Below are 26,264 nucleotides of genomic sequence, written 5' to 3' on the forward strand. Positions count from 1 at the left end.
CCCACTAAGTGCCCAGTTGCCTTATCTTATGGGTATGTCAAATTCTGTTATTCTAAGTACCCATATTAGAATTTTTAAAACAGTATGTATTACAGCAATGTGCTCATTTTTACACTCCACCTGGCAAAGTCAGAGGAGGGTATTGCTATCACTTGGAACAATAGGTGTCCAACTGTAGAGTTGGGCAGCTGGCTGGACATAGAGATTTAATTTCCGGGCCAGGACCCACAAAGTATTTACTATCGAATCATGAAATTTCACAAAGTTATGTGCCTAATACTGAACTGGTGCCTTTTGACAGGTAGAATACTGTATCTTAAGTATTTGTTTTTAATAATGACAATGAACAAAAAAAAAAAAAAAAAAAACAGAGATTTCAATGCAACCTGTGCAAGGAATCTGAAGGGGCCAGGTTCTGTGTCCTCAAGGCGTTCTCCTTATGCCCACTTTTATAAGAAAAGACTGGGGCAGGGGGTGAGGGCCGTTATGAACTTGGTTATGTATCCAGGGAGGTCGGGGGTTTGTGCTTGGTCAGATGGAGGGTTGTAACAGTGTAGCATTGCCCTTTTTTTAATGCAAGGAACAAGGAACCAAAGGCTGAGTCTGCAAAACAGTTACGTCCAAGAAAAAAACAAAAACAATACAAAAAAGGGCAAAATTCGAGATCCATTCATTTCAAGATGCCTGGATACACTGCGTTAGCCCTAGAACACAAACCCTTCTTTCTAGTAACACTATCACAAACCCCGGGTGTTTTTCACCCAAAATTGGAAAATTGGAAAAAAAAATACTAAATACAAAGCTTTGATAAAATAAATGTACAAGAAGGAACTTTAGGCTTTGAACTTTAAGTTAACATTACAAAGGATTGAAAATCACATCACTTTGTTGTGGAAAATGAGTAATAAAAATAGTGACTAAAGTAGGGAAATTTTGGCCTGTTTCACCAAAAAATCACCCACCCAAAAAATTCAGCATACGCCTTTGGAAAACCTCCCGCGTCCTCCCAGGTCCTTTGGGATACCACTGAAGGGGTTGCTATGCCCCTGCTGCTGTGGTAGAAACCCGATGTTCACTTTGGTTTTCAGCCTTTGCACATACGAACCAAGGCCTACAGCAGAGACCCACGTGAAGATGATGATGGTGTATCCTTCCTCTACCATAACTGGCTGCCAAATGAAGCTACTGGAGGACTGGTAGCCATGGGAGCTCAGGAACCATATACAACTGGCTGCCAAATGAAGCTACTGGAGGAATGGTAACCATGGAAGCACAGGAACCATATACAACTGGCTGCCAAATGAAGCTACTGGAGGACTGGTAACCATGGAAGCACAGGAACCATATACAACTGGCTGCCAAATGAAGCTACTGGAGGAATGGTAACCATGGGAGCACAGGAACCATACACAATGGCAATGACGCCATGTGGGTCAGGTGGAATTCACCCGGGGTTTGTGTTCTAGGGTTAGAAAGACTGGATATCATAGGAAGTATGAAATACAGACAGAGGGAGACAGTTCCAGAGTTGACCTGTTGCATATGAAGGACTGGGAGTGACGTTAACTCTTGCATTAGAAAGTTGGTCAGAAAAGTGATGAGAGTTTGTTGCTAGACAGGTGCTATGCACTCCTCGTAGAGGTGAAGGGATGCAAGCAGACAGTTCGGAGAAGCAGTGACCACTGAAGCAACGAGAGAAAAGAGATAAAGAGGCAACAGTGCAGCGAAGAGACAGACGTTTAAGGGAGCCAGTAAGAGGAGGAAAGTTGATGAGACGAAAAGCCTTTAACTCCACTGTATTATGAAGAGCTGTATATGGGGAGCCTCCCCACACATGAGAGTTGTACTCTAAACAGGGGTGAATAAAACCCTTGTATAAAGTCAACAACTGTGGAGCAGTAAAGAAGGCACAGAGTCAGCTTAGCACACTCCAATCTCTTGGAAGCAGATTTTACAAGAGATCCAATATGATCTTTCCAAGATAAGTCCCGAGTGAATGAAACCCCAAGCATGTTCAAGGATGATGCAGGATTGAGTTGGATATTATTAAACATAAGTGGGTACTCCTGTGGACGATTTTGACGGGTTGATAGGTGTAAAAACTGAGTCTGATGTATTAAGAGCAAGAAGATTATTATTACCCCAGTCAGATACAAGCCATGTCAGACATTAGGTATGCCATAGTCTCATCCCTTGTTTGCTGATGTAACTGCTGATATGGACGTTGCAGAAACCGAATGGAAAGGTGAAAGTTGAAGCATCAGCGTATGAGTGAATAGGGTTAAATGTAAAGCTTAGATCATTGATGAATAAAAGGAAGAGAGTTGGCGATAGGACAGAGCCCTGAGGAATACCACTGTTGATAGATCTAGGAGAAGAACGATGGCCGTTTACAACAGCAGCTGTAGAACGACCAGAAAGGAAGCTACAGATGACAGCACAGATAGAAGAATACAAACTGTAAGAGGCCGGTTTAGAAATTAAAGATTTATGCCAAACTCGATCGAAAGCCTTTGGGATGTTAAGTGCAATGCCAAAGCTTTCGCCAAAGTCCAGAAAGGAAGATGACCAGGAGTCTGAAAGGTAGGTGAGAAGATTGCCAGTGGAGTATCCCTGACAGAACCCATACTGACGATCAGAAAGAAGGTTGTGATAGGGAAGATGCTTCAAAATTTTTCTGTTAAGAATAGACTCGAAAACATTTGAGACACAGGATGCTAAAGAAATTGGGCGATAGCTAGAGGGTTGGGAATGGTCATCCTTCCTTGGCACTGACTGAATGAGAGCAAACTTCCAGCAAGAAGGAAAGGTACAAGTTGACAGACAAAGGCGAAAGAGTTTACGTAGGCAGAGTGTAAGCGCAGATGCACAGTTCTTGAGGACAACAGAAGGGACTCCATCAGGCCCATATGCCTTGTTAGTATTGAGGCCAGTAATAGCAGAAAATACTGTACATCAGCTGAAGAAATTTTAATGTCAGGCATGAGGAAGTTGGAGGGGAGAAGTGATGGAGGAACAGCACCGGAATTGTCTAAGGTGGAATTGGAGGAGAAAGTTTCAGTGAAGAGATCTGCTTTTTCAGTAAAAGAAACAGCTATAGAGCCATCAGAGTAGAAAAGAGGAGGGGAGGATGATGAGGTAAAGTTGTCAGAAAGGTTTTTGGCAAGGTGGCAGAAGGAGCAGGAAGAATTCGAGTTGGAGAGTTGAGAGCATTTCGTACAGATGAAATTATTTTTAGCAGAATGAAGAACAGACCTAGCACGATTCCTGGCAGAAACATAAAAAAGATGTGATTCAGGGGTGGGTTGGCTCCGGTACCTTTCACAGGCACTCTCCTTGCTGTGGACAGCATTAGCACAAGCGTGATTAAACGAATGCTTTCTTGCATTAGTAAAAGGATATGAGAATGGAATGTATGCTTTCATGCCCGAGAAAATTACCTTCGTAATGTGCAAGGCACATTCAGATGGCTCCCAGCCATGGAAGCAATAATCATTTGGGGGAAAATGAAAGAAGTACTGCCTGAGGGCCTCCCAATCCACAGCTCCAAAGTTCCACAGACGACGTTTCCTTGGAGGGTCCACATGCTGTACCGGAGCAATGGGACATGTTAAGGTAGTATGGTTATGATCGGAGAAGCCCAACGGAGAGAAAATTTTAACAGTGTAAGCAGGATTAGTTGTATAGGAGAGGTCAAGTGTGTTGACGCTCTCTCCAAGGCAGTTAGGGATACGGGTAGGTTGGTGTACAAGCTGCTCTAGGTCATTAAGGATAGAAGAGCTGTAGGCTTGTTCACGAGGTGGATCAGTGAAAAGATAGGAGAGCCGAAGGTGGTGGTGAACATTGAAATCTCCTAAAATGGACATTTCGAGGAAAGGAGAATTGGGTAGAATTTGTTCCATCGCAGAAGTAAGAGTGTCAAAGAGTTTTTGACAGTCAATAGAATTAGGAGGTAAGTAAATAGCACAGACATATTTAGTCCGAGAATGACAGGAGAGTCGAAGCCAGAGAGTAGAGAATTCAAAAGAATCAAGTTCAGGAACACGAGAGAGATAGGTCGTTGTGTACATATACACAACAGCCACCTTTGGCTTTGAAATGAGTATAGAGAAAGTAGGAGGATACAGAAAAGGGTTTGCTGTCAGTTGCCTCAGACAGCTGAGTCTCTGTTAAGAAGAGAGGGTGAGATTTAGAGGGGGAGAGGTGGTGTTCAGCAGGGAGAAAGTTAGAGGAAAAGCCACGAACGTTGCAGAAATGAAGAAGCAGTAAGTGAGACAGTGGTTCCAGGCATGTAGAGTCATCACTGGGAGAGGGGCGGATGGTGGGGGCATTAATGGTCCCCACCCCCCAGGGACTCCGAGGCATGGTCATAGTTTGCCATTTTTCTGTAATTTTGAAAATGACATGTAGTGTGTACTGTGTTTGTAGATTGATGTTGACAGAGAAACTTGTATTGGAGAGCATGCTAGCCTACTCTTAGTGTAACTGAAACACTGAAAAAGTTCAGCAAAGGGGGATGGTCAGGAACTGGTCCTAAGGGCTGATGAAACGGGAGCTCCAGCTCTCCCTATCATCAGTTTTCAATCCACCTTGGGAGTACTGCCCTGCTCGACTGGTGCTACAGTCTACGCCTATGGTTTTATGTTTGTTTATTCTCATATATATGATTTTTTCTCTTTCTTTTTTTTTTTTTTCTGTGAGAGGGGGAGTGATGTAGCATATCACATTATATTGTTTACATACAGTTCACTACAGTAGCCTACATTATTTTGGCACCTTCTAATCCGCTGAGCTAAGCGGCGTGACACAGCAGTAAGGAGGCTGCCCAATCTTTTGTATGCCGTAAGAACTTTGGCTAACCGGCTGACAAGTTGGTTAAATTCCATCAGGTAAAGTCTCCCAGTTGTTGAGTGACTGCTAACTCTCAGAAAGCATTAGCCATAAAAAATGCACTGACTGGTACACACATTCAGCTCACTACACTCTGAGTCACTTACCAAGTCAAACATAACATGGTACTCCCTTTTTTCTCAAAACATACCCTAGTAACAAGCATTATGTCGTAGCACATCAGTAATATACAACCTAGACCGTACAACAGTGTCTGATATTGTCCAGTGTGGCAGCATGAAACCCGATCCAGTAGACCTTCATGACTGAGGAGCATAGACTGATCACTTACTGTATGCATAAATAATATGGACTATGGCAAGTTACTAACAGACCTGTACACCTCAAAGGGTATTATAATTATCACTAGTTGGTATATATATTTATATAAAGTAATATACATATTCTAGTGTTTTTCATAGAAAGAGTTATTAAAATGTAAAAATGGTTGACTGACACTTCTATATACTTTACTTTCAGGAGGACCCATATGGACTCTCAGCAGGTGAGTATATGATTGTGGCAGCAGGAGAGAGAGAGAGAGAGAGAGAGATGTACAGTACATCTCTATGAGTAATGATCGTGCATATGTACATTTGTACCCATATATGTGTATGCACAGGTAATCGGGTGAATGTGTTTCATGTGTAAATTTTTTAGCGTCCTAACGTGCGTATATTTCAGTGCATTTTTGTGTCCTGTCCTTTATGCAAAGAAGAAGAAACCAAATACCAGAAGCCTATAAGAGAATGTTCCTACCAAGAAAAAACAAACTTCCACCCTTACTCATCACACTATCCAAGTACTTAAACGTACTCACATTTTCCATATCCTCCTCATCCAATCTCACTGTCTGACTTCACTTCTCTAGAGGACCATAACTTTTCTCTTCCCTACATTCACCTTTAGATTCCGTTTCTTACACACTCTCCCAAACTCATCCATCAAGCCTTGCAGCTCGCCTTCGTCTCCACTTAACAACACAGCATCATCTGCAAACAACAGTACAGGGAGTTTCCAAACACTGCCCTCTCTCATTAGGGCCACTGCAAAATTCAATGACCTGTATCTCATTTATAACCCCAACCATATACAGATTGAACAAGCATGGAGATATGACACATCCCTGTTTCAACCTAAACTTCAAATATAAAAATTCACTCAGTTCATTATCCACATGCACAGCAACCTTAGCCTCCTCATTCATACTCTTCACAGCATTCAACAACTTCCCCTCTAATCCACATATTCTTAATACTTTCCACAATCCTTGTCTATCCACCCTGTCATATGCTTTCTCCAAATCCGTGAAGGCCACATACAACATCTTTCCCTTCTCTAGAAACTTTTCCACTAAAGATCTAAGAATGAATATCTGATCTACGCAACCTCTTCCCTTCCTAAAAACCTCCCTGTTCTTCTCCAACTACTTCCTCTGTTATTTCCCTAACTCTTTCAATAAGTATCCTGCCATATACTTTTCCTATTACACTAAGAAGACAAATGCCCCTATAATTACCACACACTTCTTTTCCCCCTTTGCCTTTGTACAAGGGAATAATTATACTTGACTTCCAGTCATTCAGGACTCTACCTTCCTCCCATCTTCCACATCCATTCTACTACAGTCTCTCCCCCATGCTACAGCATTTCTCCACACACTAGTTCAATTCCTGGGGCTTTCCCCATTTTGACTTTCTTCATTGGATCTACTACTTTCATCCTACTGGTTTCTTCCTCTCCAGTGTTGCAGTGCCAAATTTTAATGTGCCGGAACTCCTATAAACCAGTGACAATAATATTTGTTTCCAATGTCATATATATATATATATATATATATATATATATATATATATATATATATATATATATATATATATATATATATATATATATATATATATATATATATATATATATATATTGTTACATAGCCTGTGATTTCATCATCCTTTGTGTAATTCTAACGTACAATGTGCTGCCTGTTTGATCACGAGAGTGTTCTGCCTCAGTCCCCCCCTTCTACCATTATAGTATAGTAAGTCGTCCTTTCTGTTGTTCAGAGCGGGATTGTCAACTCTGTCCCCATGGCTTCATTTGCGCGTCCTTCTTACAAGTTGTATCAAGCTCTGCTGGCCCCTATATAATGAGCTCAGTCTCTGCATCATTGCTACTTAGATCTACTCCTCATTTTGTCCACATCTCTGTCCTCCCCTGTACAGTTATTGTTGTGAGTGCTCAGGAAGTCTCCAACCATCTAGCAGCTGTGTAATTTGAGTATAACTGTTGTTGCATTTTTTCTTGTACTGTATAGCATAAGTTTAATTTGTGGGCCTAGTGAATTTTTTGTAATTTATGTAGGGTTCTTATTGTCAGCCATCATTAATATTATTTTGTATCTGTAATAATTTATCTTGCATTAACTGAGCATTACCCAGTGTATTTTCATTTTATCAGGGCTGACTTAGATAAATTTACTCTTGCTAATTTCGTGTTAATAGAGGCTATTGCAGTTAACCATATATTTAACCTGTTTTTTGCCATTACATTATCCTTATGAGTCCTGAATGTTTTGTTGTTAGTTTGAGCATTAAACTTTAACTTGTAATTTTACCTAACTCTTTTGTTTTGAACCTGGAACTTTACGGGACAGTAGTGACTTTTAGTATTCTCACTTAAAGTGTACATTATTTTTCTCTGTTCGGTAACAATATATACATATATATATACATATATATATACATATATATATACATATATATATATATATATATATATATATATATATATATATACTCGTATACATAATATACCAATGGGGTCGCAAATGCGACTCCCAACATGTAGCATAAAATATAAAGCCATTATTAGATCTGTGTTTAATTTTAAAAATCACTAAATATAAAAAAAAAATATTTGTCAATCGAAGTTAACAAATGCTACTTAAGAAAAATAAGATATGCTTTAGCCCTTTTGGTGTTTAGCCACCCCAAATGAAAAAAAAATCTAATGCTAAAAATCGGTAAATACCTAGCGGAAAAAAAAACACTTAAATTGGCAACTCTTTGTCCCACTCTGCGAGTGCGAGAGAAGGCAACGGTACACCAAAAGTGTACGTGTTAGTGTAGACACACATGTACGCTATGCACACGATTACACTATTTTCTGTTTACTAATTAAAGTGTACAATGTACTTGGCATGAAAAATTATCATTCCAATATTAGTTACAAAATTAATATCATTTTGGTGTTAACCAATTTATTTTTCATGATTTTATTTGTTAACAGGAGAAACATTTCTCATGAACAACTGTCCAATTTTGAGGTGCCAGAGCGGCGCTCCGGTGAACTCCAGCAGCACTACACTACTGTTCATCTCTTCTCACATCCCTCCTTCTCCCAGGAATTTCCCAGCCACTTACAGTATACTCGCATTACTTTCATTCTCTATGTTCAACAATTCATTAAAGTGTTCTCTCCATCTACTCACTTTTTCTCCCTTCTCAACCAGTAATCTACCATTTTTATCTTTCACTCCCTGACTAACTTCAATGCCACCTTGTCTAACTCTCTTTACCTTTTTCCACAACATTTTCTTAGAGTCCATCCACTTTTCACTCAAATTCCTTCCAAGTTCCTCATCACTCTCTTCTTACTCTCTCTCCTGCTAATCTTTTCACTCTTCTCTTCCTCTCTACGTATAACTCTCTCTTCCGCGTCTCAACGTCTGCCACGCCCCTATTTCTCATCCACTCGCTATATGTTTTCTTCCTTTGTTCCATATATATATATATATATATATATATATATATATATATATATATATATATATATATATATATATAGATAGATATATATATATAGATAGATAAATAAATAATATATATATACATATATAGATAGATAGATAGATAGATAGACTGATAAATAATATATATATATATATATATATATATATATATATATATATATATATATAGATAGATAGATAGATAAATAATATATATATACACTGTATATCTATCTATCTATCTATCTATCTATTGCCAGATGCCTCAATCCCGTTTGGGGTGGCCACAAACAAATCGCCTCCAAGTCGCCCTGTCCCCCGCCATTTCACTGCCCTGCTCCCCACTCACACCCCCCTCTCTCATATACCTCTCCACCCCATCCCTCCATCTCATCCTCGGCCTCCCCCTCCCTCTTTCCCCCTCCACCTCACTCACATACATTCTCTTCGTCAGCCATTCACCCTCCATCCTCTCCACATGGCCAAACCACCTCAGTGTGTTCCTCATAACGCTTCCTATCACATCCACATCCACACCACAACGCTCCTTTATATCCTCAATCGTCAGCCTGTCTCTCCATGTGACTCCACTCATTTCCACTGCTCTCACTCTTGACTTGTGTACTTCCAACAACGTCCAAGCTTCACTTCCATACTTTAGAGTTGGTATCACAATACTGTCATGTAGTAACTTTTTCACTTCCATGCTCACTTCCCTGTTTCTTATCACTGCTTTCAAAGAACTAGCAACCGTTTTTCCCTGCTGTACCCTTTCAAGCACTTCACCCTCCAAACCCCCATCCTTACTCATCACACTACCTAAGTACTTAAACGTACTAACATTTTCCAATTCCTCACCATCCAATCTCGCTGTACATTCACTGACTTCACCTCTCTCAAAGACCATCACTTTACTCTTCCCTACATTCACCTTTAGATTCTGTTTCTTACACACTCTCCCAAACTCATCCACCAAGCCTTGCAGCTTCCCTTCGTCTTCACTCAACAACACAGTATCATCTGCAAACAACAGTACAGGGAGTTTCCAAACACTATCCTCTCTCACCAGGGCCACTCCAACATCCACTACCCTACCTTGTACCTTTTTTATTACCCCATCCATGTACAGATTAAACAACCATGGAGACATGACACATCCCTGTTTCAAACCAATTTTCAAAGAGAAAAATTCACTTAGTTCACCATCCACACACACTGCAGCCTTCGCACCATCGTACATACTCTTCACAGCATTCAACAACTTCCCATTTACTCCATATATTCTTAACACTTTCCACAATCCTTATTTATCCACCCTGTCATATGCTTTCTCCAAATCCATGAAAGCCACATACAACTTCTTTCCCTTCTCTAGAAACTTTTCCACTAAAGATCTAAGAATGAATAATCTACACAACCTCTTCCCTTCCTAAAGCCTCCCTGTTCTTCTCCAACTAATTTCTCTGTTTTTTCTCTAACTCTGTCTATAAGTATCCTACCATACACTTTTCCTATTATACTAAGAAGACAAATGCCCCATGATTACGACACATTTCTGTTTCCCCTTTTCCTTTGTACAAGGGAATAATTATACCTGACTTCCAATCCTCTGGGACTCTACCTTCCTCCCAGGCCAATCTGCACATCTTCCACATCCATTCTACTACTATCTCTCCCCCATGCTTCAGCATTTCACAACACACTCCATCAATTCCTGGGGCTTTCCCCGATTTAACTTTCTTCATTGCTTCCACAACTTCTATCCTACTGATTTCTTCCTGTCTTCTCACCTCCCTCCTTCTCCCAGCCATTCCCCAGCCACTTAGACTCGCATTACTTCCATCCTCTACGTTCAACAATTCCTTAAAGTGTTCTTTCCATCTGCTCACTTTTTCTCCCTTCTCCACTAGTAATCTACCATTTTTATCTTTCACTCCCCTGCTAACTTCACTGCCACCCTGTCTTACTCTTTTCACTTCTCTCCAGAACATTTTCTTACAGTCCCTCCACTTTACACTCAAAATCCTTCCAAATTCCTCATCCACTCTCTTCTTACTCTCTCTTACTAATCTTTTCACCTCTCTCTTTCTTTCCACATATAACTCTCTCTTCCGCCTCTGAACTTCTTCCACGCCCCTATTTCTCATCCATTCATTGTATGCTTTCTTCTTTTGTGCCACAGCCTGCTTCACCTCTTCAGTCCACCACGCTGTTCCTTGCACCCCCCTCCGTCTTCTCTTCCTTCCACACACCACATCACATGCTGCACATATTTCTTCTGTAAATATCTTACACACACCTTCCACGTCTCCCATCTACTCCAATTCATATTTGCCCAATCGTTCCTCCACTTCTCTCTTATACTCTGCCTTTTTCTCATCCTCTTGTAACCTTTCCACTCTCCTTGCTACTACTCCTTCCTCTCGTCTTTCCCTTCTTCTCTTCCTCCATCTTAACTGCATTCTAATTCTGGCCACCACCAAGTAGTGGTCAGAGAGTCCACTCCCTCAACCTCTATACACCCTTGCATCCTTTACGCATCTTCGCATCCTTTCATCCACACACACATAATCAATCATTGCCTTCCTTTCATTCAGTTCACCACCCACCCTTCTCATCACTCGCCATGTATACCTGTGGATCATTTTATGCCTGAAGAGGGTATTGGCTATCACCAACCCCCTCCCAGCACAAATGTCCACTAACGCACTCCCATTCTCATCTATCTCAGCAAGCACACCCCACTCACCAACTATTCCATCCACCTTCACATTCCCAACTTTACCATTCATATCACCAATCAAAAACACTCTCCCATTCCTTCCAAACTTTTCCATGCACACTTCCACATTTGTCCAGAACTCTTCTCTCACTCTTCTAGCACGATCTTGCGTTGGTGCATACACACACACAATCGCCCACATTTGTTATCCAACTTTCAACTTTACCCACACAATCGTTGACCCAACTGATCCATACTGTCTTATGCTCCTCTTCCATCTTTTACTCACAACTATACTGTACATACTCCTTCCTTTCCCCTCTCATTCTCACCTACTCCTGCACATATACCCCATCCATACTCCCATTCTCTCACATTTTCTCCTCTCCATTTTGTTTCAGTTATTCTACATACATCCACTTTCGCACACTCAAGCACCTGGACAATCTCTCTCTCTTTCACCTCATCATTCGCTACTCTTACATTCCATGTACTCATTATATACATACATATATATAGATATTGTTACGGAACAGAGAAAGATAATGTGCACTTTAAGTGAGAATACGAAGAGTCACTACTGTCCCGTAAAGTTCCAGGTTCAAAACAAAAGAGTTAGGTAAAATTACAAGTTAAAGTTTAATGCTTAAACTAACAACAAAACATTCAGGACTCATAAGAATAATGTAATGGCAAATAAACAGGTTAAATATATGGTTAACTGCAATAGCCTCTATTAACACGAAATTAGCAAGAGTAAATTTATCTAAGTCAGGCCTGATAAAATGAGATACCAGATAATACTCAGTGAATGCCAGATAAATAATTTCAGATACAAACTATTATCAAAAATGACTGACATAAGGAACCCCACACGAATTACAAAAACTTCACCAGGCCTACAAATTAAACTTATGCTATACAGTACAAGAAAAAATGCAATAACAGTAATACTCAAATTACACACAGCTGCTAGATGGTTGGAGATTTCTTGAGCACTCACAATAATAATAACTGTACAGGGGAGGACAGAGATGTGAACAAAATGAGGAGCAGATCTAAGTGGCAATGATGCAGAGACTGAGCTCATTATATAGGGGCCAGGAGAGCTTGATACAACTTGTAATGAGGACGCGCAAATGAAGCCATGGGGACAAAGAGATGACAATCCCGCAAAGTATAACAGAGATGTCGACTTACTCTACTATAACGGTAGAAGGGGGGAACTGAGGCAGAACACGCTCGTGATCAAACATGCAGCATACTGTGCGTTAAAATTACACAAAGGATGATGAAATCATAGGCTATGTAACACCTCCCCACAAAGAAAAAGAAATTTACAAAGGAAATTTCTTATTACTCTAAAACAATCTGTCTAAAGTCTAGATAAGCAATCTGCAATAACATTCTCTTTCCCCTTGACATGTTGTATGTCTAATGAATACTCCTGAAGAAGTAGACTCCATCTTGTCAATCTCTGATTTTATCTTTAAACTTACTAAGGAATTTCAGTGGGTTATGATCGGTATAAATGACTATGGGGTCAAAACCAGAACACAAATAAAATGAAAAATGCTGTAAACCCAAAATCAAGGCCAAAAGCTCTTTCTCAATAGTTGAGTAGTTCTTTTGAGGTGGAGTGAACTTCTTACTGTAATAAGATACAGGATGTTCAATACCCTGATCATCCTCTTGCAGCAAAACAGCCCCAGCTCCTGTATCACTTGCATCAACAGCCATCTTAAACGGCTTAGCAAAATTTGGAGTAGCGAGCACTGGCTGACTTAATAGAATAGCTTTAAGTTTGTTGAAAGAGGATTCACAGTTATCGGTCCAGACAAATTCAACTCCCTTTTTCAGTAGGTCTGTAAGTGGTGATACAAGAATAGAAAAGTTAAGAACAAATCTCCTGTAATAACCTACCATTCCCAAAAATCTTTGTAGCTCTTTCCTACTTTTAGGTCTGGGAAGATCACTTATAACCTGAACCTTAGCTCCTGGTGGTGCAACATGTCCATCACCAATTACATACCCAAGGTACTGAACTTTAGCTTGACCAAACTCACACTTTGATAAATTAGCTACAAGATTAGCATGAACTAAACGGTCAAGAAATTTACTGACATGGCATAGGTGATCTTTCCAGTTGTCACTGAAGATTAATACATCATCAATATAAACAACACACCCTGCCAAACCCTCTGTTACAACATTCATGAGCTTCTGAAATGTGGCTGGTGCATTCTTCATACCATACGGCATTACAGAACATGCAAAAGCCTTTCCTAGTGTTACAAAACATGAGATCTCCCTAGCACGTTCAGTCATAGGTACTTGCCAGTATCCCTTTAACAAATCAAACTTACTTATGTACCTAGCCTTTCCGATCTTGTCTATGCAATCTTCCACACGAGGGAGAGGGTAAGTGTCTGTTTTGGTTATCTGATTAACACGTCTGTAGTCGATGCAAAGCCTCTGTGACCCACCTGGCTTAGGGACTAGAGTGACAGGAGAACTCCACTCGCTCTGACAGGGCTCAATCATCTTGTGGTCCAACAGGTAGCCAAGCTCCTTCTGGATGAGAGGAACTTTCACTGGGTTCACACGGTAAGGAGGCAGTTTAATTGGCTTTGCGTCTCCAACATCGACATCATGCATCAACACAGTGGTTCTTCCTGGAGTAGCACGGAACACTTGCGGGTACTCCTGCAGTAATGCCGAAAACTCCTGCCTTTCCTTGGGTGGTAGATGAGAAAGCTTAGTCTGGAGATCATTCATGATATCAGGATTCTTCCCCAAACTATCACTCAGGCTCATACTGCATGGGAGAGCTTCACTTGCAGACTCGGGTGGAACAGCTACAGTGCAGACTGGATTATTTTCGTCCCGCCTGTGATATAACTTTAGCATGTTGATGTGACATAGTTGCTTGTTCTTTCTACGATCTGGTGTGGCGATGACATAGTTGACATCACTGAGTTTCTTCTCCACGAAATAAGGGCCACTAAACTTGGCTTGAAGAGGTTGCCCATGAACTGGTAGCAGAATCAAAACCTGATCTCCTGGCTGAAAGTGGCGTAACCTGGACTTCTTGTCATACCAAGTCTTCATCTTCTCCTGAGCAGCACCTAAATTCTCTCTCGCCAGCTGTAAAGCAGTGGACAGCCGTTCTTTGAAATTCATCACATACTCCAGCAGGTTGACGTCATCTTCCTCCGACAGCCAGCATTCCTTGAGTAGCTTAAGGGGTCCTCTTACTTCATGGCCAAACAGTAGTTCAAAAGGTGAGAAGCCCAGTGATTCATTTGGAGATTCTCTTGCGGCAAACACAACGAATGGAAGACCTTTATCCCAGTCTTTCTGATGTTCCAAACAGTATTTCTTGAGCATCGATTTGAGTGTTTGATGATATCTCTCCAACGCTCCTTGGGTCTGGGGATGGTAAGCTGAAGACGTGATCTGGGTGATGCCCAACTCTTTCAGAGACTGCTTGAAAACATTTGACATGAAATTACTTCCTCGGTCTGACTGTACCTCCTTGGGCAGACCAAACTTTGTGAAGAACCCTAGCATTTCCTTAACCACGTTCTTTGCTGAGATGTTTCTAAGTGGAATGGCTTCAGCATAACGAGTAGCCATGTCAATCATGGTCAACACATAAGAAAATCCTGAAGAAGTCTTAGGAAGAGGGCCCACAATATCCACCAACACACGGGTGAAAGGCGCCTCAAAAGGAGGAATGGGAACTAGAGGTGCAACCTTTTCGGTCTGATTACACTTCCCCACAACTTGACAGGTGTGACAAGACTTACAATACCAGGAAACATCCCTGAAGACACCTGGCCAGTAGAAGTGTTTCAAAATGCGTGCCACAGTCTTCCTCACTCCAGGGTGTCCCGCCAAACTGGAATCATGAGCCACTCCAATGATATCCTGCCTACAAACACGAGGGATGACGACTTGATGTACAACCTCCCATTCACAGTCGGCTGATGCTGTTGGGGGTCTCCACTTCCTCATAAGTACTCCTGACTTTACATAATAACAAGTAGAAGCACCGGCTGACTCTTCTTCACTGTAAGCAGAGTTAGCTAGACCTTTCAACTCAGGGTCAGCAACCTGCAACTCAACCAGCTCTTGACGAGACAAATTATCAACACTACGGGGTACTGCCTCATCTGGTGAGTGGTCCAAATTAGCAAGAAAAGTGTCAGCTAGGATAACATCATCATCATCATTATCCTCTAAATCACTAGTAACTTTAGACTTAGCCCTAGTGACAGCACATGCAGGGAACACATCAGGGACATCACAATCCTGGGACGCAGCCACTGGCTCACTAGACAACTGAGGAGCTGGACACACTTGACTTCCACCAATATCATTTCCAAGTAAGAAAGTTACACCTGACATTGGGAGTGTCTCAACCAACCCAACCATAATGGAACCATTAACAAAACCAGACTCTAAATTCACTCTGCACAGAGGGACAGAGAAGTAATTATTCCCTACACCTTGTAAGATTACAGTTTCATCAGAGGAATTAACATTAGAGCCTAGAACACTGGTCAGCATAAGGGATTGGCAAGCACCTGTATCACGATATATTTGAACTGATTTCCTGTCATTACTGTCCAGAGGACTGACAAAACCATCAGACAGGAAATTAGCACATGAACTCTTGAGAGTGTCACCCACGTTACTGCTCAAAGAGGAGCTTCATCATGAGAATTTAAGTTACCCCTCAAAGCAGGTTCAGTTAACTCAGTTAAAGAATTCTGGGAACTCTCAAGAGTGGACACTAGACCAATTGACTGAATATTTAAAGACTCCTTTTTGTTCACATCACGCTGTCTCCTGAAACATCTCTCCGTAGTATGACCAAGCTTACTACAATAAGTACATTTACTTTTCTGAAATCTAGAGGTGAAGCTGGTATTTACTTCCTGAGAAACATCATCCTTATTCTCTTTCCTGTTACCTGTACTCTGAGTAGAGGCAACGTACTTACTCTCAGCTTTCCCTTTTTCTCTAGAATATCTCTTGTGAGTGAGAACATACTCATCAGCTAAAACTGCAGCATCAGACAAATTATCTATTCTTTTCTCATCAAGATATAGGCTTACATCTTTATAAATACACCTTTTGAAGTCCTCCAGCAAAATCATCTGCTTAAATTTGTCAAAATCAGAATCCACATTCTTAGAATTTAACCACTGCTCCAACAAATCTTCTTTGATTTTTGCATACTCAACATGGGATTGCTTATCTTGCTTGTAAGTTGTCCTAAATTTTACTCTATAGGCTTCAGGAACAAGCTCATAGGCCTTAAGAATCAAGCTCTTAACTACATCATAATTATCACATTGATCCTGAGGCAAAGGTGCATAAGTTACTTGAGCTTTACCGGTGAGAACAGTTTGAAGGAGTACTGGCCAATACTCCTTAGGCCAATTAAAACCTGTAGCTACCCTCTCAAACAACTGAAAATACTTTGTTAAATCAGATTCATTAAAAGGAGGGACAAGTTTAACATTTTTAGCCACATCAAAATCATCAGAGCTAGATGATCCAGTTCCACCTTGTTTCATGCGATACTCATGGTCTGCCTGAATCCTAGCAAGTTCAACTTGTGCGTGAAACTCAGCCTCCTTAACATCAGCCTCCTTAGCACGTGCTTGAAATTCAGCTTCCTTCACACGAGCCTCCTGCAGGGCTAGCTGTAACTTAGCTAATTCAATCTGCGTTTGCTCATTTGGAGGAGTTACATTAAACAAGCTTTTATTAATCATGCCAACAATTTGATCTTTAGAATGATGAGAGTGAACTGCAATTCCCAATTGTTGAGCAACAAGCTTAAGTTCATTCTTTGTTCTGTTTTCTATATCACACACTGTTTGCACATTTGACAAAAAATCTTTGGCTTCATCAAGTGTAGAAATAGTAGCCATCATGAATATATCACAGTCACAAAATATCAAACAATATCCTTATGATAATATCCTGAATATCCTGATATGAGGTCGCCAAATTTATGTTACGGAACAGAGAAAGATAATGTGCACTTTAAGTGAGAATACGAAGAGTCACTACTGTCCCGTAAAGTTCCAGGTTCAAAACAAAAGAGTTAGGTAAAATTACAAGTTAAAGTTTAATGCTTAAACTAACAACAAAACATTCAGGACTCATAAGAATAATGTAATGGCAAATAAACAGGTTAAATATATGGTTAACTGCAATAGCCTCTATTAACACGAAATTAGCAAGAGTAAATTTATCTAAGTCAGCCCTGATAAAATGAGATACCAGATAATACTCAGTGAATGCCAGATAAATAATTACAGATACAAACTATTATCAAAATTGACTGACATAAAGAACCCCACACGAATTACAAAAACTTCACCAGGCCTACAAATTAAACTTATGCTATACAGTAGAAGAAAAAATGCAATAACAGTAATACTCAAATTACACACAGCTGCTAGATGGTTGGAGATTTCTTGAGCACTCACAATAATAATAACTGTACAGGGGAGGACAGAGATGTGAACAAAATGAGGAGCAGATCTAAGTGGCAATGATGCAGAGACTGAGCTCATTATATAGGGGCCAGGAGAGCTTGATACAACTTGTAATGAGGACGCGCAAATGAAGCCATGGGGACAAAGAGATGACAATCCCGCAAAGTATAACAGAGATGTCGACTTACTCTACTATAACGGTAGAAGGGGGAACTGAGGCAGAACACGCTCGTGATCAAACATGCAGCATACTGTGCGTTAAAATTACACAAAGGATGATGAAATCATAGGCTATGTAACAATATATATATATATATATATATATATATATATATATATATATATATATATATATATATATATATATATATATATATATATATATATTTATATATATATATATATATTTAGATTTTTTTTTATGTGAGGAAGAAGGAACCAAAGGCAATGAGCCCGCAATATTGTTCCCTCCAAGAGAAAAACAAAATACAAGAGAGAGTCAAATTCAAGATCCATTCATTTCGAGATGCTTGGACACACTGCGTTTGAAAGACTGGAGATCATAGGAAGCAGGAAATAGAGACAGAGGGAGACAGTTCCAGAATTGACCTGTTGCATAAATGAAGGACTGGGAGTAACGGTTGACTCTTGCATTAGATAGTTGGACAGAAAAGGGGTGAGAGTTTGCTGCTAGACGGGTGCTACGCGCCCATCGTAGAAGTGGAGGAATTCATGCAGACAGTTCAGAGGAACAGTGACCATTGAAGTAGCATTAGAAAAGAGATAAAGATGCAACACTGCGGCGAAGAGACAGAGGTTGAAGGGAGTCAGTAAGAGGGGGAGAGTTAATGAGACGAAGAGCCTTTGACTCCACCCTATTGAGAAGAGATGTATGTGGGGAGCCCCCCCATACATGAGAGTTGTACTCCACACAGGCGCGGATAAAACCCCTATATAGAGTCAATAATTGTGGAGGAGTAAAGAAGGAATGGAGTCGGCTTAGCACACCCAATCGCTTGGAAGCAGATTTTACAAGAGATGTAATATGATCTTTCCAAGACAAGTCCCGAGCAAATGAAACCCAAAGCATGTTCAACGATGATGCAGGAGTAAGTTGAGTATTATTAAACATAAGTGGGTATACCTGTGGAAGATTTTGTCAGGTTGATAGGAGCAAAAACTGAGTCTTTGATGCATTAAAAACAACCAGATTATTTTTACTCCAGTCAGAGATACGAGCCAAGTCAGACATTAGGTGTGCCATAGCCTGATCCCTTGCCTGTTGAAGTAATTGCTGAGACGGACGTTGTGGAAATCGAATGGAAAGGTGAAGGGTGGAGTCATCATTGTATGAGTGGACAGGGTTAGATGTACAGCTTAGAAGGTCATTGATGAATAAAAGGAAGAGAGTTGGTGATAGGACAGAGCCCTGAGGAACACCACTGTAAATAGATCTAGGAGAAGAACGATAGCCGTCTACAACAGCGGCTATAGAACGACCAGAAAGGAAGCTAGAGATGAAGGCACAGAAAGAAGGATAGAAACCGTAAGAGGGCAGTTTGGAAATTAAAGATTTATGCCAGACTCGATCGAAAGCCTTTGAGATGTCAAGTGCAATGGCAAAGCTTCCGCCAAAGTCCCGAAAGGAGGATGACCAGGAGTCTGAAAGGTAGGTGAGAAGATCGCCTGTGGAGCGTCCCTGATGGAACCCATACTGACGATCAGAAAGAAGGTTGTGATAGGAAAGATGCTCTAAAATTTTTCTATTAAGAATTGACTCGACAACTTTTGAGATACAGGATGTTAAAGCAATTGGACGATAGTTAGAGGGTTGGGAATGGTCACCCATCTTTGGGACTGGCTGAATGAGAGCAAACTTCCAGCAAGAAGGAAAGGTACAAGTTGACAGACAAAGGCGAAAGAGTTTGCCTAGGCAGGGAGTAAGCACAGAAGCACAGTTCTTGAGAATAACAGGAGGGACTCCATCAGGCCCATATGCCTTATTAGTACTGAGGCCAGCAATGCCAGAAAATACATCAGCTGAAAAAATTTTAATGTTAGCCATGAGGAAGTCAGAGGGAGGAAGTGAGGGAGGAACAGCACCAGAATCGTCTAAGGTGGAGTTGGATGAGAAAGTCTGAGTGAAGAGATCTGCTTTATCAGTAGTAGAAATAGCTACTGAGCCATCAGAGTAGAAAAGAGGAGGGAAGGATGATGAGGTAAAGTTGTTAGAAAGGTTTTTGGCAAGGTGCCAGAAGGAGCGGGAAGAGTTCGAGTTAGAGAGTTGAGAGCATTTTGTACGGATGAAATTATTTTTAGCAGAGCGAAGAACAGACTTAGCACGATTCCAGGCAGAAATGTATAAAATATGTGATTCAGGGGTGGGTTGGCTCCGGTACCTTTCATAGGCCCTCTCCTTTTTGCAGACAGCTTTAGAACAAGCGTGATTAAACCAAGGCTTTCGTGCATTAGTCAAAGGATATGAGAATGGAATGTATGCTTCCATGCCCGAGAGAATAACCTCCGTAATGCGCAAGGCACACTCAGATGGGTCCCGGCCATGGAAGCAATAAACATTCCAGGGAAAATCAAAGAAGTACTGCCTGAGGGCCTCTCAATCCGCAGCTCCAAAGTGCCAGAGACGACGTTTTTTTGGAGGGTCCGCAGGTCGTACCGAAGCGATAGGATAGGTTAAGGTGATAAGGTAGTGATCGGAGGAGCCCAATGGAGAGAAAAGATCAACAGTGTAAGCAGAAGGATTAGTTGTAAGGAAGAGATCAAGTATGTTGGAGCTCTCTCCAAGGCGGTCAGGGATACTGGTAGGGTGCTGTACAAGCTGCTCTAGGTCATTAAGGATAGAAAAGGTGTAGGCTTGTTCTCCAGGTGGATCAGTGAAAGGAGAGGAGAGCCAAAGGTGGTGGTGAACATTCAAATCTCCAAGAATGGAGATTTCAGAGAACGGAGAAATGGATAGAATGTGTTCCATCGTAGAAGTAAGATAGTCAAAGAATTTTTGATAGTCAGTAGAATTAGGAGATAAGTAAACAGCACAGATATATTTAGTCAGAGAATGACAGGATAGCCGAAGCCAGAGTGTAGAGAATTCAGAAGAATCGAGTTCAGGAACACGAGAGCAAGATAAGTTGCTCCATCTATATACTGTATATATATATGTGTGTGTGTGTGTGTGTGTGTGTGTGTGCTTCAGTTGTGCCTCCCTTTCACATTCTCTCCCGAAATACTTTGGCAGCTGGGAGCGCCCATGAACTCACACCCTATCCCCTGCAATGCAGAACCTTTGCTTATCAAAATTCATTTATCCCCAGAATTACTACTCTCCAGAGTTCAATTCCTGGGAGTTGCTTCCCATAAGCATTTAATCCATTTTTATTTAGAACTAGTTGTTATAAATACTTTATCAATGAAGGATGCCTATAGGCACATGGATTTTTTTTTTAAATTTCCTTTGTTTGTCCTTCCTCCATTCATTTTCTTAATATATATATATATATATATATATATATATATATATATATATATATATATATATATATATATATATATATATATATATATATATATATATATATATATATATATATATATATATATATATATATATATATATATATATATATGTATATATATATATACAGAGAGAGAGAGAGAGAGAGAGAGAAAGCGAGTAAGAAGGAAAATGGAGGAGGTAAATGATGATCTAGGAAGAAAAATGAATGCAAACTACTCTGAAAATAGGAAGTTATTCTGGAAAGAGGTGTGGAAATGAAGTGAAAGTGGAAAGAAATGTGATGGTGTGAAGGACGTAGGTGGTAGATTATTAACCCATGGGTATGAAGTAAGGACCAGATGGAAAGAATACTTTGAAAGCCTGATGATTGGGAATAGGGAAAGCAGAGTGGTTGTAAACATGATTCGTTTTGGGGGGGTGCAGAGAAAGAATGCAGTGCCAGGAGACGTGACACTAGCACAGATGAAGAGTGCTGTGAAGCGGCTGAAAAATGGTAAAGTAGCTTGGATTGATGAGGTGTATGGAGAGATGCTTTAGTGTAGTGGAGAAAGTGGAATAAAGTGCTTGTTGGAGATATGTAAGAAGGCATGGATGAGTGAAACTGTGCCTGCAAAGTAGAAAAAGGCTGTGATTGTACCCCTGTACAAAAACAAAACAAAAAAAGGTGAGTGAAGTGAGTGCATGAATTATCGCGGCATAAGTTTCTTGAGTGTGGTGGGGAAGGTATATGGAAGCATTATTATAGAGAAAGCAAGAGAGATATCAGAAGTCCTAGATAGTGATGAACAGGGTGGCTTTATGAGTGGCAGAGGATGTGTGGATCAAATATCTGTAGTGAGACAGATAACAGAGAAGGCTTGTGAGAAGGACCATAAGGTGTATATGGCATAAGGTGTATATGGCATTCACGGATCAGGAAAAAGCATACGACACAGTGGATAGAGAAGGATTGTGGGAAGTATTGAGCATGTACTGTGTAGATGGTAAGCTGTTAGGTGCCGTCAAGAGTTTTATGATGGTGGTGGAGCATATGCACGGGTTAGTGGGCATCTGAGTGAATGGTTCACTATCGGTGTGGGCATGCAACAAGGTTGTGTGATGCCCCCATGGTTGCTCAATATATATATGGATGGGGTGATGAAAAAAGCAAAAACACGAGTAATGGGGAAAGGGATGGCGTTGGTAGTGAATGGTGATGGATGGAATATCTCAAATTTGTTGCATGCTGATGATGCAGTACTGCTTGCAAGTACAGGTGAACTTGGTAGGCTAGTGCACAGTTTTGCTGATGTCTGTGAGCGTCGTGCCTTGAGAGTAAATGTAGAAAACAGTAAAGTGATTTTTTTTTTTTTTTTTTATGCGAGGAAGAAGGAACCAAAGGCCATGAGCCCTCAGTAACAGTTCCCTCCAAGAGAAAAACAAAATACAATAGAGAGCCAAATTCAAGATCCGATCATTTTGAGATGCCTGGACACACTGTGTTTGAAAGACTGGAGATCATAGGCAGCAGGAAATACAGACAGAGGGAGACAGTTCCAGAGCTGACCTGTTGCATAAATGAAAGGCTGGGAGTAACGGTTAACTCTTGCATTAGAGAGTTGGACAGAAAAGGGATGAGAGTTGCTGCCAGACGGGAACTACGCACCCGTCGTAGAGGTGGAGGAATGCAAGCAGACAGTTCAGAGGAGCAGTGACCATTAAAGTAGCGATAGAAAAGAGATAAAGATGCAACAGTGCGGCGAAGAGACAGAGGTTGAAGGGAGTCAGTAAGAGGAGGAGAGTTAATGAGACGAAAAGCCTTTGACTCCACCCTATTGAGAAGAGCTGTATGTGGGGAGCCTCCCCACACATGAGAGTTGTACTCCACACAGGGGCGGATAAAACCCCTGTATAGAGTCAACAATTGTGCAGGGGTAAAAAAAGAGCAGAGTCGGCTTAGCACACCCAATCTCTTGGAAGCAGATTTTACAAGAGATGTAATATGATCTCTCCAAGACAAGTCCCGAGTAAATGAAAGCCCAAGCATGTTCAAGGATGATGCAGGGTTAAGCTGAATATTATTAAACATTAGTGGGTACACCTGTGGAAGACCTTGTCGGGTTGATAGGTGTAAGAACTGAGTCTTAGATGCATTAAAGACAACCATATTATTTTTACCCCAGTCAGAGATACGAGCCAAGTCAGACATTAGGTGTGCCATAGCCTCATCCCTTGTTTGTTGAAGTAACTGTTGAGATGGGCATTGCGGGAACCGAATGGAAAGGTGAAGGGTGGAGTCATCAGCGTATGAGTGGATAGGGTTAGATGTACAGCTTAGAAGATCATTGATGAATAAAAGGAAGAGAGTTGGTGATAGGACAGAGCCCTGAGGAACACCACTGTTGATAGACCTAGGAGAAGAACGATGGCCGTCTACAACAGCGGCTATAGAACGACCAGAAAGGAAGCTAGAGATGAAGGCACAGATAGAAGGATAGAAACCGTAGGAGGGCAGTTTGGAAATTAAAAATTTATGCCAGACTCGATCGAAAGCCTTTGAGATGTCAAGTGCAATGTCAAAGCTTTCGCCAAAGTCCCGAAAGGAGGATGACCAGGAGTCTGAAAGGTAGGTGAGAAGATCGCCAGTGGAGCGTCCCTGACGGAACCCATACTGACGATCAGAAAGAAGGTTGTGATAGGAAAGATGCCTTAAAATTTTTCTATTAAGAACTGACTTGAAAAATTTTGAAATACAGGACGTTAAAGCAATTGGACGATAGTTGGAGGGTTGGGAATGGTCACCCATCTTTGGGACTGGCTGAATGAGAGCAAACTTCCAGCAAGAAGGAAAGGTACAAGTTGACAGACAAAGGCGAAAGAGTTTGCCTAGGCAGGGTGTAAGCTCAGAAGCACAGTTTTTGAGAACAACAGGAGGGACCCCATCAGGCCCATATGCCTTGTTAGTACTGAGGCCAGTGATGGCAGAAAATACATCAACTGAAGAAATTTTAATGTCAGCCATGAGGAAGTCAGAGGGGGGAAGTGATGGAGGAACAGCACCGGAATCGTCTAAGGTGGAATTGGAGGAGAAAGTCTGTGCGAAGAGATCTACTTTATCTGTAGAAGAAATAGCTACAGAACCAACAGAGTAGAAAAGAGGAGGGAAGGATGATGAGGTAAAGTTGTTAGAAAGATTTTTGGCAAGGTGCCAGAAGGAGCGGGAAGAATTCGAGTTGGAGAGTTGAGAGCATTTAGTATGGATGAGAGAGAAGGTGACTCCCAGTGCGATGTTTAAGTGAATGGAGAGAGACTGGAATTGGTGAGAGAGTTCAAATTCCTGGGTGCAGTGATAGAAAAGAGAGGAAAATGTGCAAGAAGTTTAAAAGCAGAGTGACACAAGGAAGAAAAGTAGCAGGTGCAATGAAGGCCTTGACAAGAAACAGAGGCTTGAGTGTTGCAGCTGCATGAGTCTTACATGAAGGAGTGTTAGTGCCAACTTTAACATATGGATGTGAGCCTATGGTGTGCCATGAAAATGAAAAGTCAAGAGTAATAGCAGTGGAGATGGGACTGCTGAGGAATGTATGTGGAATACAGAGGGTGGATAGGATACGAAATAATGTGATTCGTGAAAGATGTGGAGTGAGGAAGTCGGTGGACACCAGAATCGAAGAGAGTGTAGTGAGATGGTATGGTCATGTGGAGAGAATGGATAACGATAGATTGGTGAAAAAGGTATATCAGCGAATTTGAAGGAGGGAGGAGGCAAGGTAGGCTAAGGAGAAGGTGGAGAGATATGGTGGATGAGTGTGTGTGGAAGAGAGGTTTGGAAGCCTGTGAGGTTAGGGAACTGACATGAGATCGAGCTGGCTGGATGAACGTTGTCAGAAGTGCATGATCAGGGATTTGGCACCCCTTTTTAACGTGTCAGCGTCCGGGATGACTCAATCGGATACGTATATGTGAAGCTACAGAACCTGATGAATGTTTTTAGCGTATCGAATAGAGCCTGGATTCCGAGGGCTTGAATGATGAGTGAATCAATGCATGGCCCACTGGATTGGGCAAATTTGGGCTGTCTGGACATTGCTTCTCCTCACCCTACTCTAGGGTAGGAAAGGAGGCCCAGATGATGATATATATATATATATATATATATATATATATATATATATATATAAGTGGTGGGTGGGGGCGCTCACCATCCACCCACTCGATGTAGTGCAGCTGTTGGGTGTCTGCCCTTTGCTCTCCTCCATCCTTCTTTCCTTCCATCCTCTTCTGTCTTTCTTTCCTTCAATCTTTCCTTGTCCTTCTGTCTGCGGGTGACTTTACACTCCCTCAGCTGTCTTTCTTTCCTTCATTCTTTCTTCTTCCTTCTGCCTGTGGGTGACTCTACACTGAGTGACAAGCCAAATGGTTTCCTGAACACCAGGAAACCATTTACTACGCTGGGTGGTAACCATATAACCAAATTTTGGCGCCTGGTGGTTTAGTGGGTAATTATTGCACTCCAATTGGATTGAGCCGGTGAAGGTTTATATCCAAGGAATGGATGGGGTTGATTGCTCATGTAATGCCACTCAGGGATGAGTGAGGGTGGTCTCTCTCATCTTAAATGTCGGGACCAACTGCCTAGCCCCGGGCTCCCACGCTCCTCATGGGGCAATGTAGGATTGGATGATGATGATGATGATGATATATATCTATATATATATATATATATATATATATATATATATATATATATATATATATATATATATATATATAATTCATTTATAGACTCTTCACTAAAGTCCTTACGAACAGAATAACAAAAATTTTGGA

At 41.1% G+C, this 26,264-nt stretch overlaps 1 protein-coding gene across 1 annotated transcript in view; it reads left to right on the top strand.

Moving 5' to 3' along the window:
- The window catches only part of LOC145411233 (uncharacterized), a 74,452-nt gene that overhangs the window by 15,028 nt on the left and 33,160 nt on the right, over positions 1–26,264 (top strand). Inside the window, exon 2 of the mRNA XM_080281298.1 lies at positions 5,371–5,395. Within this exon, the coding sequence (XP_080137424.1) occupies positions 5,371–5,395 (25 nt within the window). The remainder of the gene's footprint in view (positions 1–5,370; positions 5,396–26,264) is intronic.

The sequence above is a fragment of the Coenobita brevimanus genome, chromosome 88 (genome assembly GCF_032717465.1).
Source record: "Coenobita brevimanus isolate Jiangsu-jjx chromosome 88, ASM3271746v2, whole genome shotgun sequence".
Lineage (NCBI taxonomy): Eukaryota > Metazoa > Arthropoda > Malacostraca > Decapoda > Coenobitidae > Coenobita > Coenobita brevimanus.